Here is a 15,608-nt window from a genome sequence, read left to right on the forward strand (position 1 = left end):
CAAAAGAAGGAAACTAACAGGAAATGCCTGCTTAGACAGGGGAGGTTACGGAAGACCAAGAAGATAGTTTTCCCTGTGTGTGACATCACACAGAAGATGTAGCAGAGGGTTTGGGAACAATGGGCCTCTGCTACTGTCTTGACGATGGACTCTTCTGGCTCTGTGTTTAATACTTACCCTCAGCATTGATAGTGGATCTTAACAGAGTTAAGATTCCTGCGCGAATGGCCTCGTTGGTGCTTCTTATTTGTTCATCAAAGAAATCCAGCAGGTCTGCAGGGTTGGCGTGAGCTGCAGATTTAGAAATACCAAGCTTGTGAGAATACCTTCAAAAGACTTGTATTAGCCCTCGCTAATTACATGTTATGTTATTTGAATATGTGCATGTAACATACGGAGGGACTCATTTTCTTCTTAGATAAGGTACTTGTGAATGGGAGGATAGGAATTTCCTGGAGGACTGTCAAGGCTACTTTGGGGTTAGTCTTGTGACTTCTAGGAATCTTCTGTAAGTAGTAATGCAGAACTAGATGAGTGGTTTGTTTTCTAAGATACTTGCAGGACTTGGGTTACTCTCCCCTAACCTGTGTCCTTAGCCTCATGTGGAAATTAGAGATGTTGCAAAGACAATCTAGAGAAAGCTAGTAGAAGGGATACTAATTCAAAGGAACTAGTGTCCCTATAAGAAGAGAAGAGGCACAGGAAGGAGCATGGCAAGATCAATGAAGCTGGAGGCAGAGAAGATAGAGGACTACTGGGCAGAGCAATGAAAGGCCTGGATCGAGGGAGGACAGTTTGATTGGGAAGTGATCAGAGTAAAGTGAAATAGGGAGTTAGACGTATGGGTGTGTGTGTGTGTAAAATAATGGTTAAAAATACATCATTAGAGGAGTTCGGAGAGAACAGGGAGGGCTAGAGAGATTAATTGCAGTCAGCAGTACTGATTGTCCATCTAAAGGGCCATGGTTTGATTCCCAGAACCTACACTATGCCTCAAAAATCATCTTTCACTCCAGTTACAGGTAACTCAGTGCCCTATTCTGGTTTCCAAAGGTATTGTACACACAAGGTACGCAGACATACACAAAGGCAAAATATCCATAAGTGTAAAAAAAAAAGGTTAAAAATATTTAGAAACACAATAGGTATGCAATGAAGTAAGAGTGATCTGGAGGAGGTGACCTTTCAGAGGACAAATGGCTGTTTTTAAATGTGCTGAAACAGGGACTCCTTTGTAATCTGTGCCAGGTGTTTAAAAGATGATAGGAAGAAGTATGGCAATGCAAAAGGAGAGGGAGAGGGAGAGGGGGAGGGAGGGGGAGGGAGAGGGAGGGGGAGGGGGAGGGGGAGGGGGAGGGGGAGAGGGAGGGGAGGGAGGGAGAGGGAGGGGAGGGAGAGAGGGAGGGAGGGAGGGAGGGAGAGAGAGAGAGAGGGGGAGAGAGAGGGAGGGAGAGAGGGGGAGGGAGGGAGAGAGGGGAGAGAGGGAGAAGGGGAGAGGAGAGGGAAAGGGAAAGGGGGAGGAAGGAAGAGAAAGAGGAAAGTTTTTTTTTTTTTTTTAAATTAAAGTTCTTGAGAATCAAAGGAATGACCAAGAATGCAACAAAGAACCAAGCCATGATTTTGGACTTGACAGTATCACAGCATCTAATATACCCAGAGGTAAAGCAATCTCCTATGTTTAGGTTGAGAAATTCATGCTGGTTTCCCAGAAAAACCTTCTGATTGGCAGCAGATAATGCTCTCCACCTGGAATCGCCTTGGCCAGGATTGGCATGACTTACCACCCTACCCACGCCACTCCTCCTGGGATCCTCTGGGGGAGAAGGGCAGGCAGAGACTGCTGTGAGCTTAAGGAACATTCTACATGCGTGGAGGCAGTTCCAGTGACAGCACACTTTCCCATCTTTGTCGCTTTGAGCTATCTCTATTAGCACTCCGGATGCTGGGTCATACCTAGAATGAGGAAACAGCTTGAAGCTTCAAGTTTGTTTTCCTTTATTGATGGCTCTGGAACTTTGCAGATCTGAACAGGGAGGAACAACAACAATCTAGGTGTAAGTGTAAAGTCAAAGGTGGAGAAACAGTGTGGAATGAACAAAGAGATCTGACGGCATGGACTTCCTACCTGGTGCAGCAAACAGGTGAGGATTGATCTTCTCAGGTTCTTGGGAAGGAGAGTGTCATAGAGGACTGTGGCAGTGAGTACCTGCTTTAGACTCTAAAACGGAAGCACTCGTGTGTTAGTGGACGCTGCCAAAGAGGCAGCCACACAGGAGACAAAGGCCAATGACTACATTTTATGAGGAGAACACACCCAACCGTGCTTCAGTTATGGGAATTTTCATAGTGACTCTGATGTCACCAGCTTGGAATGACGGTTCTTTGCTCCTCTTTGCAGTTTCCATCAACAGTTGTGAGCTCTCTCTGTCTGCTAGGCCCCAGCAAGGGTATAAAGGGAGCTACTGAACAGGGGTTTGAGTTCCCTAAGCGGCTTTTGAGGCTTGGCGTCCTCAGAAAGTCTTTGAGTGGAGCCTCTCCTCTCACCTGTGTGATGTAGAAATCACTCTCTTTGTCTTGGTACTGAACGAGGAGCCAGGATACTTGGCTCAGCGCGAATTCACAAAAGTCTTCCCGATGCAGCATCAGGCTCACGGTGGGGCCAAGGGCCTTGATTATGGCCAAAGTCTAGGGAGGCAATAAGCAAAGGTCATTAATGACACTGTGTTGTGCTTTGTGTGTAGTTTTCGGTGTATGGGCACTTTGGGGACTCCATAAACACAAAAAAATCACCTTTAGGAACCAGCAAGGCTGCTCTATTTTGTTTTGTTTTGTTTTTGAAAATGCACAGGTACAGAGCACTGCATGAGCAACGGCATGCGCATGCGCATCCACATCTATGTCTATGCGTATGTTCATTTCAATAGTTGTTCATTGTTTTCCGTGTACGGTCCTGCACCTCCCCCCCTCTGTATTTGTATACATGTGCATGATCAAGGCTCAGATGTGGAAGTCAGAGGACAACCTCAGCTGTCAGTCATAATCTTCCATCTTGTGAGACAGGTTGTTTTTATTTGTTTCTGTGTTAGTCAGGCTCGGCAGCTTAGGGCTTCCTCTAACTCTCATGTTTTTGCCTCTCAACTCGCAGTAGGAGTGTGCTGAGAATTCAGATGCTTGCCCTGCCTCATCTGGCTTTTGTGTGAGTTCAGGAGATTCAAATTAAAGGTCATCAGACTTGTGCAACAAGTGCTTTACCAACATCTCTCACAGTCACTTTCTTTCAACATACTAATGAATTCAAAAATTTCCTGATATTATAAACCTTCCATTTGGAAGGAAGCTTGTAAAGACACAGTATGGGAATTAAAACAATAGGGTATTTCTAGGGGAAGATGAAATGTTCCTTCCAGAAGGTAAGTCTGTTTTTAGTGATGAAATACTTAACCTTCTGAGATTGAAACCTTTCGCTTTGCAGGGAGGGTAACCAAGAGACAAGTTGTTTGTGTGGAGATGAAATAGTAGGTTGATGTAGGAGGAAGTGAAACATTTCATCATTCTTGAAAGCTTATTAATAAGTTCAGGAAATTAAAAAAAAGTACTATCTCCAGGAAGTTCCTGAAACTGACAAGGTTCACTAAGTCCCTCTTTCCCCAGGCATATATAAGCAGTAAGGATGGCTGACTCACTCAGACAAGCTGAATTGCCTTGAAAGAAGCAGAAACCATCTGAGTTGCCTAGAAGAGGCTCTGAACAACTGAGCTACCAGGACAGGACACTCTTCAACTTGGTAGAGCCACCTGAAGGTTGTGTAGCACACTATAAGCTTCCAGCTTCCTTGAGTTGTTACCCATATTAGGAAGGGCTTTGGAGATGTGGCTGTCTTGGAGTCACTTCTGTTCCTATACCTAACCTCTCTCCCAAATGCCTGTAAGTAAGCCCAGTTAAACCTACTGGTTCACCAAGTCGGACTTCAGTGATACTTGGGTTTATTGTTGGGTCTCTGTCTGATGAGTAGATGCTCGGTCATTTATTCCCAAGAAGAATGTCACACAGCATTGTGTGCTACTGTTGCTTTCCTCTCATGCTTGTTCCCCTACAATAGTCTACTTACTTTCCTTCTTGTCTCAGGCTAAATTTAAGATGTTTTGTTTTGAATTTCCTACCTCCATTTCTTTCAACCCCGTCTCTCAAAGTCCACTATAACCTAGCTTTCATTTGACATTGGGAATGACCAACTTCTAGAGCAGAACATATGACAAATACTGATCATAAAAACTAGAGTCTCACTATCTTTTTGTCAGAAAAGCAATTTTTAAGTAAAAAGAGTTTAGTGTATAATTTGATAGCCTACATTCTGAAGCCAATATATGTGGTCTGTAAAGTTGTATTTTACAACAGGCCTTATTAAAACTTAGCGGCTCATTACACCACCATTTATTTAACTTGAGACAGTGCCAGCGGTGATGGTTCTTTTATGCTCCTTACTGTACACTGTATTCTTTCCAATGCTTTTTTTCTGACATCTGTAGTAATCTTTGGTACATCTTTGCTTGCTATTTTGAAACTTCTTTTTTGAGTTTCTGGAATCTCATTCTCTTTTTCCTCTTTCTTCAGAAATCTTTATTCTTTATCCTGTCATGAGCTATTGCTTTGCATTTTTCAAGAACTCAGTGTTTGCCACAATCAGGTTTTCATGCTGTACTTGGATGACACTATTCAAAATCATTCAGTTATTTAAATTATGATGAACCCCAAACCTGTGTAACTAACTTTTAATTTTCATCTTAATTATGAGCCAAAAGTATCCAAGCCTGCAAACAAATATTTCATAGGCATTTAACCCAGCATAAAATTGCAGTAGTTTTTGCACAGCTGAGTGATTCTTTTGATGTTATTGATTTAATTGTGTTATCGGTAGACACCAGAGTTGTTGTTTTTTTGTTTTGTTTTGTTTTTTTGTTTTGGACCCGTTGTTTTTGTCAAGTTAATCATTCAGTTCAAATGTAGTAGTTTATGACATATAAAACATCAAAGGACAGTCACTCTTTCATTTACCCATATTCTTCCCACCCAGTGAGATTTTGGTCTGTTCAAGCTTTGATATCTCTCCATCATCTGAAACAGGATCAGGCATACTGTTGTCCTTCAAGAAACTCTGAATGGGACAATGGATACACTTGAAGTAGATAGAAAAATTGGTAGACTTAATATGCCTTCTAAAACATAACTAACGATACCCATGAGAAGTTCAACACTTGCGGATTTAACCATGAAATATTAGTTTAAAAACTGCTTTAATAGCTTAAAGTGTAGGCAAGAAACCAAAGAAGTTCACTAAATTTTAAGCCACATATATGTATATATGTATGCACATATATATGTATTGTGTGTGTGTGTGTGTGTGTGTGTGTGTGTGTGTGTGTGTGTGTGTATGATCCACATATGTAAGATACAACCAAACTCTAAATCTGATCTGACCGGCATGGGGGTTTGCAGCTTGAGTCTATCTGAAGCCCTACTCACATGCATAGGTGAGGCCTGGGGGGCCCACTTCTCCATTATGTACCGGAACAACATGGAGATCTTGTCAGAGAGCCGGTTAGCATCTAATTTGGGATATGGGAAATCCTTCCAGTGGTTGATATACTTGTAAATGGACTTGCTAAATTTTTCAAGGGCTGCGTTAAAAAAAACAACCATAGATTGTAACAAACATGAAGATGGGAAGAAACATCAAATTATTCCAACAGAGAGCATAGACAATTAGCAAAGGTTTCTAAATTATCTTAAAGCTTCATCAAATAAACATGAGAACATGAAAATTGTTTATCCAATTTTAATTAATAGTTATAGAGCATGAATTAAGATTGTCATTATATACTATTACCAGGAGATAGTCTGTCCAGAATGTGACATATTTAATATAGCCATTGCAACATGTCAACTACATCAAGTTATAGGTGGTATTCTTAGACATTGACGCCAGAAAAGATTTGAAATAAACTCTTGGAAACTCTGTATGATCTATCTGCACCATGTGAGAAATGTCCTGCAAGTATGTCTAGTCTTAAGCAAAAATCTGAATCATAGGAATACCCACCTATACAGAAGGTTTGCCTCATACTTTCATCCTCTACCAGCCTGAGCATGGTCTGCATGGTAAGCAGGGTCATCATCATGAAGGGGATGCTCTGGGACACTGCAGTGAAGGGCACAAGAAGAAAAGGCATTATTCACCTTTTCATTTGGGGGTCCTGACTCTTTCCTTCATCCATAAAAAACGTGCCAGGGCTTACTAGCTTAGGCAGGTGAAGGGCAGGAGGAAGATTGTGTTCTTGCTCTTCTCCCCCCCAGCCAAAAGCCTGGATATCATTAATCCAGGTGCTGTGGGTCTGAAGGAAAATACTCGCTAGATAGCCACCTATGCCTGCTAAATACTAATAAGCAATTTTGGATTGTTACTTCATTAATGTCCACATCTCCCATCTAGCTTTGCCCATGTCCCCAAGGCATAGCAAATAAAAAGTTGCTCAATAGAATCTGTTCAATAAAATACCATAGAAACATATGGTGGAAATCCTTTTTCATATCAATGCCTTGTTATTGGAAGCCTCATGGAGAATGTATGTCTGTAAATGTGAAGACAGGAAGGGAAGAGAAGGGTGGAAGAGAGCCCGTTATATTTAGCCATACATCCTGAATCAATGTCTGGTCATCAGGATCACCTATGCTCACAACATCTCCCATGTCTTTCTACCAATGGATTTTACTGCAGTAGAACATATAGAAAGGTCATCTTGCTTTTGCTTAACATTCTGGGGCTTTAGACTATTAGCCAGGGGTAGCTATTTCCTAGGGAAGATGTAGAATGCTCCTTTCATACCATAGCTGGTTGCCAGTTCAGCCAGGGCAAGCACAACAAATTCGTTTGGCAGCTCTAGAATCCTAAAGTTACTTTGCACTTCATACATCACAGAGTTGAAATCATGAGCAGCAAGAGACACCAACACCTCCCCAGCCAGCATCCTGACTTCTCTGGGCATCTGCGAAGGGAAATAAAAAAAAATAAGTTGAGGAACGAGTTTAAAGGGGGTGGTTGTCTGTGTAGTATTCTAAGTTCATGTTTCAGAGTCAGTTCAGATCTCTCAGGTAGGTGTCAGAAAGCAAGAATGCTGAGAGAATTTTGGTATAGTTCTTATAGACTTGGGACCAATCGACCTTTCTTTTCTTCAGACAGAGTTTCATTCATGTAGTTCAGGCAGACTTTGAAATCGTGACCTCTCCTGCTCCTGCTTCCTGAGGAGCACTGGTGTTACAGGCATGGGTTACCAAACTCTAGCTCATTATTTTCTTGCTATGTAATCAGGTACCTTGATGAGGAGTTTATGTTTTCTGTTTAAGAAATATGAATTACTGTGGTTGAGTAAGTAAAAGTGAAAGGAATTGGACTAGGTTGAGAGCTTTCATTTTGCTGTCATTCTGATGAACTTATCTTCAAATTTAGTCATATTGGAAGATAGATACTTCTATTTTTGATGGTGGTGAGCTGGGTAAATTTAATCAACCCTCCTACCAAGGAAAATGAAGCCACCACTACCACCACAGCAACAACAAAACCTATATTCATAAAAGTACAAGAAGAAAAGCTTAACAGCAGAGTATAAGCAATTCCTGTATTGAGATCTGAAACAATCAGATATTGCAAGATAATGGAGCCAGATACAGAGAGAGGAAGTGATTTGGGAGCCAAGAGAACTGGGGTCTAGTCTGTCAGCAGACTGCCGAGCTCCACTATAACCCATTCTCACAAGTACAAACTTCCTTCTCTAAAAAGATGGATGGATGATACTTTCTCTAAATTCTTCCTTACATTTGCCCATTTTCCTAATCTGTGTGGTGGTGACCAAGTGGCCAGTTATGTATGGTCCTAGCGGCCATGATGGACAGGTTTTTGTGCACCTATATGGAGTATTGGAAGTACTCGAAGTCGCTAATATCAGTCCTAGTGCACAATCAATACCAAGACCCAAACTTACTTCCTCATCCCTCATGTCCTTAGAAGTGTAATAAATCAACCTTTGGACCATTGCATCATCCAAGATGTCAGCGTTTTGAATAAAAGAAGTGAGATGACCATAAATTTCTTCCTGTGAACACAGAAGGGAATAAAAGTATTTGAGTTGCAAACATAAAGAACTCAGATAAAGCCCAAATAAAGGCCATCATGAAGCTAAGCAAGATATGGTTGCTGTACAGTGGTGTAGACTTTCTCAGCATCTTTTGGGATTCAAGCATTTACATTTAGAGCAACATCAATTCTAAAACTTACTTTATTTTGTTACATTTCTAAGACAATACCTAACTGAACTGGAGGCAAAGTGATCAGTATCTCAAAGTGTCTGACCATTCTGTTGTAGAGTTGTCAGGGCTGAGGCCTTTGTTACCATACCTTATATTGTCAAGGACATTGTGGCACAGTGAAGCTGTGTCCCAAGGAGTGTTATTTTGTTTCATTCATGCCTTTTCTGAGACAATATGAGGGACCTTTTTGGATGGCAGTGCATCTCTAGGAGACACATGATTTAAACAAAAGCCTCTGTTGGGACTTTTACGATCTTGTAGATGTTGAAGATGTTCTGTGATGGATGAAAGATTGGAGTTCTCAGGTCTCCATTTGCCTCAAGCACATACTTCCAGAAATGGTATCAGTGTTTATTGTGTTTATATTAGTCTATAGGGCTGGCCTTAGGAAATGCTGGAAAAAGATACAATTTATCTTTCTTCTCTGTGTTTCCTGAGCCTATTGAAGTACCTGTAAGATCTTGCCTTGCTCCACGTGTATTTTCTGATTTCTGAAGACTTTGTTCTCTTTGCAAGGGTCACCTTATAGTGCCTTTACCCTGTTTTGGAGCTGGGACATGCCCTTCATTTAGAACATTTCGCCAATGCTCACAATTCTTTATGTTTGGTGCTACTAATAGACTCATAACCGAGTAAAGAGTCATAGAGAACTTCACCTGTTGACTGTTGATCCTGTGAGTACTTCAGTCTTAGCACCTTGCATTTACTGCAGTGCTGGATAAGTTTATTTTGATACCATACTCAGGACCATTTTCATTAAAAAAAAAAGACATCTTACTTGTATGTAGGCATGGCCTGCTTAGAAGTTGCTATGTAGACCAGGCTGATTTCAAACTCACATGGGTCTGCCTGCTCAGAAGCATGATCAACCATGCTTGACTCCATTTCTGTTTCTTTTAAAAGTGGTATTTGCTTGTGTTTATAGCATGTTTCTATGTGTATCTGTGTACATGTGGGTATAATGATTACAGAGGCCCGAAGAGTAAGTTAGATCCCCTGGACCCTGAATCTATAGGAACTAGGGCTATGGGCACTTATGAGCTATTATGTACGGATAGTGAGAACCAGTCCAGGTCCTCTGCAAGAGCAGCATGTGTTCTTAACTGCTGAGCTATCAGTCCTGACCCTTACACCATTTTTTACTGATCAGTTTTCCCCAGCATGAAAGCAACTTAGAAGCGGTTGTTAAAATTTTGATTCTTCAGTCTCTTCTATGGAAACTCAATCATAGCACTGTTTAAGACCAGAAATCATTTCCAAAGTGTCTGTAATTGTTTGAAAGCAGTGCTCTATGGGAATGTTAATATCTGCTATGAGATTCATAAAATGGTTGTTAATCATACCCAGTGTTAGGGCCATCTCTATGAACTTCCAATGCTTTGTCTTGTCATTGAAGGAAGTAGTTAGAACCCCTGTCAGTGAGGCCTAGTCTTTCATATTTTCTTCAAGCTAACAACAGGCAATCAGGCATCACTAAGTCATGAGATAATAGCAAATACACTGCTTTTCACAAGAGGCCATGCTGAGCAATGATTAGGGTGACTTTGCTGCCATTACATGGGCTTCTGCGTGGATATGCTACAGCAGTCCTTACTTAGGTAAGTTACACAATGTATTAGTGTTTCTTTTTTTTTTTCAGTTGTCAAATGAAAGTAGAACTACAACAGCATAGAGTTGTGAGAGATTAATATTATATAACACATGTTATGTGGAGAACATTAAGCACTCTACTTCATAGACAAGTGTTCAGTGAAAGGCGGTAACTGTTATTTGGCTGTTCATGCCTGAGAAGCCTTCAATTTTCAGAGTAATTTTCAGGTTGTGGGACAAGATGATAGATGGGCATGGGGAGTCTTTGCACATTTTCAAAGCAATCCTCATATTATAAGGAGGAGAATCTAACCCACGGTGTTAGAAATCTAGTATTAAACTGAAAAGAACAAAACCCATGATCATTTCATTAGATGCTGAAAGCATTTGACAAAATTCAACACCCCCTTCATGATAAAAGTCCTGGAAAGAATAGGAATTCAAGGCCCATACCTAAACATAGTAAAAGCCATATACAGCAAACCAGTGGCTAACATTAAACTAAATGGAAGAAACTTGAAGCAATCCCACTAAAATCAGGGACTAGACAAGGCTGCCCTCTCTCCCTACTTATTCAATATAGTTCTTGAAGTTCTAGCCAGAGCAATCAGACAACAAAAAGGAGGTCAAGGGATACAGATCAGAAAAAGAAAAGTCAAAATATCACTATTTGCAGATGATATGATAGTATATTTAAGTGATCCCAAAAGTTCCACCAGAGAACTACTAAAGCTGATAAACAACTTCAGCAAAGTGGCTGGGTATAAAATTAACTCAAATAAATCAGTAGCCTTCCTCTCTACAAAAAAAACAGGCCGAGAAAGAAATTAGGGAAATGACACCCTTCATAATAGATCCAAATAATATAAAAGTACCTGGGGTGACTTTAACCAAGCAAGGAAAGATCTGTACAATAAGAACTTCAAGACTCTGAAAAAAGAAATTGAAGAAGATCTCAGAAGATGGAAAGATCTCCCATGCTCATGGATTAGCAGGATTAATATAGTAAAATGGCCATTTACCAAAAGCGATCTACAGATTCAATGCAATCCCCATCAAAATACCAATCAATTCTTCAAGAGTTAGACAGAACAATTTGCAAATTCATCTGGAATAACAAAAAACCCAGGATAGCTAAAACTATCCTCAACAATAAAAAAGGACTTCAGGGGGAATCACTATCCCAGATCTCAAGCAGTATTACAGAGCAATAGTGATAAAAACTGCATGGTATTGGTACAGAGACAGACAGATAGACCAATGGAACAGAATTGAAGACCCAGAAATGAACCCACACACCTATGGGCACTTGATTTTTGACAAAGGAGCCAAAACCATCCAATGGAAAAAAAGATAGCATTTTCAGCAAATGGTGCTGGTTCAACTGGAGGTCAACATGTAGAAGAATGCAGATCGATCCATGCTTATCACCCTGTACAAAGCTTAAGTCCAAGTGGATCAAGGACCTCCACATCAAACCAGATACACTCAAACTAATAGAAGAAAAACTAGGGAAGCATTTGGAACACATGGGCACTGGAAAAAATTTCCTGAACAAAACACCCATGGCTTATGCTCTAAGATCAAGAATCGACAAATGGGATCTCATAAAACTGCAAAGCTTCTGTAAGGCAAAGGACACTGTGGTTGGGACAAAGCGGCAACCAACAGATTGGGAAAAGATCTTTACCAATCCTACAACAGATAGAGGCTTATATCAAAATATACAAAGAACTGAAGAAGTTAGACGCGGGGAGGCAAATAACCCTATTAAAAAATGGGGTTCAGAGCTAAACAGAGAATTCACAGCTGAGGAATGCCGAATGGCTGAGAAACACCTAAAGAAATGTTCAACATCGTTAGTCATCAGGGAAATGCAAATCAAAACAACCCTGAGATTTCACCTCACACCAGTGAGAATGGCTAAGATCAAAAACTCAGGTGACAGCAAATGCTGGCGAGGATGTGGAGAAAGGGGAACACTCCTCCATTGTTGGTGGGATTGCAGACTGATACAACCATTCTGGAAATCAGTCTGGAGGTTCCTCAGAAAATTGGACATTGAACTGCCTGAGGATCCAGCTATACCTCTCCTGGGCATATACCCAAAAGATGCCCCAACATATAAAAAGACACGTGCTCCACTATGTTCATCTTGCCTTATTTATAATAGCCAGAAGCTGGAAAGAACCCAGATGCCCTTCAACAGAGGAATGGATACAGAAAATGTGGTACATCTACACAATGGAATATTACTCAGCTATCAAAACAATGACTTTGTGAAATTAAGTGGGCAAATGGTTGGAACTGGAAACTATCATCCTGAGTGAGCTAACCCAATCACAGAAAGACATACATGGTATGTACTCATTGATAAGTGGCTATTAGCCCAAATGCTTGAATTACCCTAGATGCCTAGAACAAATGAAACTCAAGACGGATGATCAAAATGTGAATGCAGATCGCTCTGAGAGACACAACCAGAATACAGCAAATACAGGCGTATGCCAGCAGGAAACCACTGAACTGAGAACAGGACCCTGTTGAAGGAATCAGAAAGAACTGGAAGAGCTTGAAGGAGCTCGAGACCCCATATGTACAGCAATGCCAACCAACCAGAGCTTCCAGGGACTAAGCCACTACCCAAAAGACTATACATGGACTGACCCTGGACTCTGACCTCGTAGGTTGCAATGAATATCTAATAAAGCACCAGTGGAAGGGAAGCCCTGGGTCTGCTAAGACTGAACCCCTAGTGAACTAGACTGTTGGGGAGAGGGGCAGCAATGGGGGAGGTTGGGAGGGAACACCCATAAGGAAGGGGAGGGGAGGGATGTTTGCCCGGAAACCGGGAAAGGAATAACACTCGAAATGTATATAAGAAATACTCAAGTTAATAAAAAAAAAAAAAAAAAAAGAAATCTAGTATTTTCCTCTTTCCACATCTACCTGTATATAGTTATGAACAAGAGTGTTCTTGAGTAACTTCTGTGAGTCTTGAAATGCTAAATAGCATTATTTCAGCACCGTAATGACTTCTGTTACAAATGCATTTTCTAAAAGATTTAATGACATAAGAGAAGCTGGGAAAAAAGGAGGAGGAGGAGGGGGAGGAGACCAAAGCAAACTGTGTTGAGACCGTGTATGGAATGTCTCAACAGTTGGATTACAGAAGGTGAATAAGAAAGAGAAATTTGCATACCTTGCTAATGTTGTCTTCTTTACTCAGCATCCCAATAGTGAGGTTAATATCTCCAAACATCTCTAAATAATACAAAGAATTAAAATATGTATCAAACTGCACACCCTGAGCAGCAGTAGTCAAAGATACTCACTTCTTGTCTGTTTCCACTCTCCCTTTAAAAAAATTTCTCTATTTTATAGCTAGGTGCTGATGGATAAGGATGTATTACACTTCTATTTCTTATCCTTAGGGGACTTAGGGGACTTGAAGCTAACAGGTGCATAGTGACTATTCAGTGTAAAGGTGCAGATAGTGTACACTGGATTCCCGTGGATGGCTTTGATCAAGTGTGCGCCACCCTCATATCTCCTCTAGCAAGGTCTGGCCTCCAGGTTCAATGAGATAAACCCTTCTCATCTGATTGAGCATTAGAAGAAATAGTGGAAGTCCTCAATTTTTCTTTCTGCCTCCCTTAATGAGCCTCTGTGTTTTCATCCCACATTTTGTCTTGTTTATCTGCCTTTTTGTGCTTTCAATGACCTTCTGTCTCCATGTTCATGACATTTTGCTTTTTCCCAATAAAGACTTAAGTATTGTTTTTTGTCTAGAAATTTGTCTTTTTCAATGACTCTGGAAAGCAATTAAATGTTATAGCTGCCACCACCACCACTGCCACTGCCATCACTGTCACCATCACCACCATAACCATCACCATACCACCATCATCGCCATACCACCATCACCACCATACCATACCACATTACCATACCAGACTACCATCACCATCGCCACATCACCACCATCACCACATCACCACTACCACCATCATCACCACTACCACCACTATCACCACACTACCACCATCATCACCAATACCACCACTATCACCACACTACCACCATCACCACCATCACCACCACTGCCACCACCATCACCACCGATACCACCACTATCACCACACCACCACCATCACCACCACTCCCACCACCATCACCACCACTGCCACCACCATCACCACCACCACCACTATAACCACCACCACCACCACCATAACTATTACCACACCACCATCATTACCACACTACTACCACCATACCATACCACATCATCATTACTACACCAGACTACCACCATCACAACACTACCACTACCACCATTACTATCACACTACTACCACCACCATACCATACCATATCACCATCACTATACCAGACTACCATCACCACCATCACCACCACTGCCACCACAATCATCACCACTACTGCCACTACCACCATCACCATCATCACATCTATTACCATCACCACCACCACCACCACCCACCACCAACCACCACCATCACCAATGACTACAACAAAAACAACCACAACAAAGTTTGAATCAAAAGATTCCAACAAATTCAGGCCAGTGGCAGGCTGACAGGAGGAACAGGAAAAGACTTCCCATGAGCCTCTGAGCCAAGACCATACTCTGTTAGTGTAGAGCTTTTGGCAAAGCAAATGGTAGAGCTATTTGAAATTGGAAGAAAACACTGTCTAAAGATTTTTAAACATTCAAAATTAAAGAAGAACCCACCTTTGTGGTATATAGCTACCCTTTCTTTCAAGTAGCTTAATGTAAAACTATGTCAGGTTTCCAGTCTGTCACTGGCCCATCACAATCAACATTTTATTTTTAAATTTATTTTTTCATAAAGATGCAAAGAGGGAAACAATCTGTCCTCATCAAAACCACTTCAGACAAACTTTGATGTGTACAATCATGCAAAACCCCCACATGCCAGCATGTATCAGAATTCTTCCTCATGACTCAGACATGCTCACCTGAGTATTCTTCCATTCTGGGAGTTGTCTTGGCTCTTACAGGCTTTAGAAGAGGCAGCACCTAAGTATCACAAGCAGTTCAGCTAAAAAGTCAGTGAAGCAGGTTGGCAACTTTCTCACATAAGGTTCCTTAAATGAAAATCCTTCTTTACTTGATTGGCAGGGTGACCCAGGAGCTTCTTATGTTGAGGTGGATGATGCTGGATTCTACCACCATCACGTTTTTTCTGCCTCTGAGCTCCTGTTAACCAAGATGGCTGCATCTCCCCAACTATTGTCTCTTTGCAGGAGATCAGTACGTCTGAGGAGGAAGAGATTAGAAAGTAGGACTCAAACTATTGTTATAGACGAAAGGAGCTGCTTTCCCCATTCTTAGGTCTATTGATCACAAGTTTAAGAATGGTGTGAATTGGTGGCCACGTTACTGGCCTGATGCTGGTAAAGCTTTCAGGTGGTCTTGATAGTTCTATTTGGTGAGGTCACTCACACCACAGGGCATGCTCAGTGGACCGGAATGCCTGTCAGGGGCAGTTGCAAGGAATGACCAACTGACACAGCAGTCAGGCCACTCTGGACCCTCCCCACTGTTCTCCTGCCCACCACACCTTTCCCCATCACTCCCCTCCCACCACTCCTCACTGACTTATCGGAAC

General features: G+C 41.5%; 1 protein-coding gene across 1 annotated transcript in view; it reads right to left on the reverse strand.

Moving 5' to 3' along the window:
- Positions 1 to 14,971, reverse strand: part of Mroh2b (maestro heat like repeat family member 2B) — a 58,188-nt gene extending 43,217 nt beyond the window's left edge. The window contains 10 exon segments of the mRNA XM_032896840.1: positions 178 to 291; positions 1,954 to 2,023; positions 2,126 to 2,218; positions 2,545 to 2,685; positions 5,521 to 5,675; positions 6,098 to 6,196; positions 6,881 to 7,040; positions 8,034 to 8,144; positions 13,151 to 13,212; positions 14,956 to 14,971. Coding sequence (XP_032752731.1) covers positions 178 to 291; positions 1,954 to 2,023; positions 2,126 to 2,218; positions 2,545 to 2,685; positions 5,521 to 5,675; positions 6,098 to 6,196; positions 6,881 to 7,040; positions 8,034 to 8,144; positions 13,151 to 13,212; positions 14,956 to 14,971 — 1,021 coding nt within the window.
- Positions 14,972 to 15,608: the final 637 nt, after the last annotated feature.

The sequence above is a fragment of the Rattus rattus genome, chromosome 3, assembly GCF_011064425.1.
Source record: "Rattus rattus isolate New Zealand chromosome 3, Rrattus_CSIRO_v1, whole genome shotgun sequence".
Classification (NCBI taxonomy): Eukaryota; Metazoa; Chordata; class Mammalia; order Rodentia; family Muridae; genus Rattus; species Rattus rattus.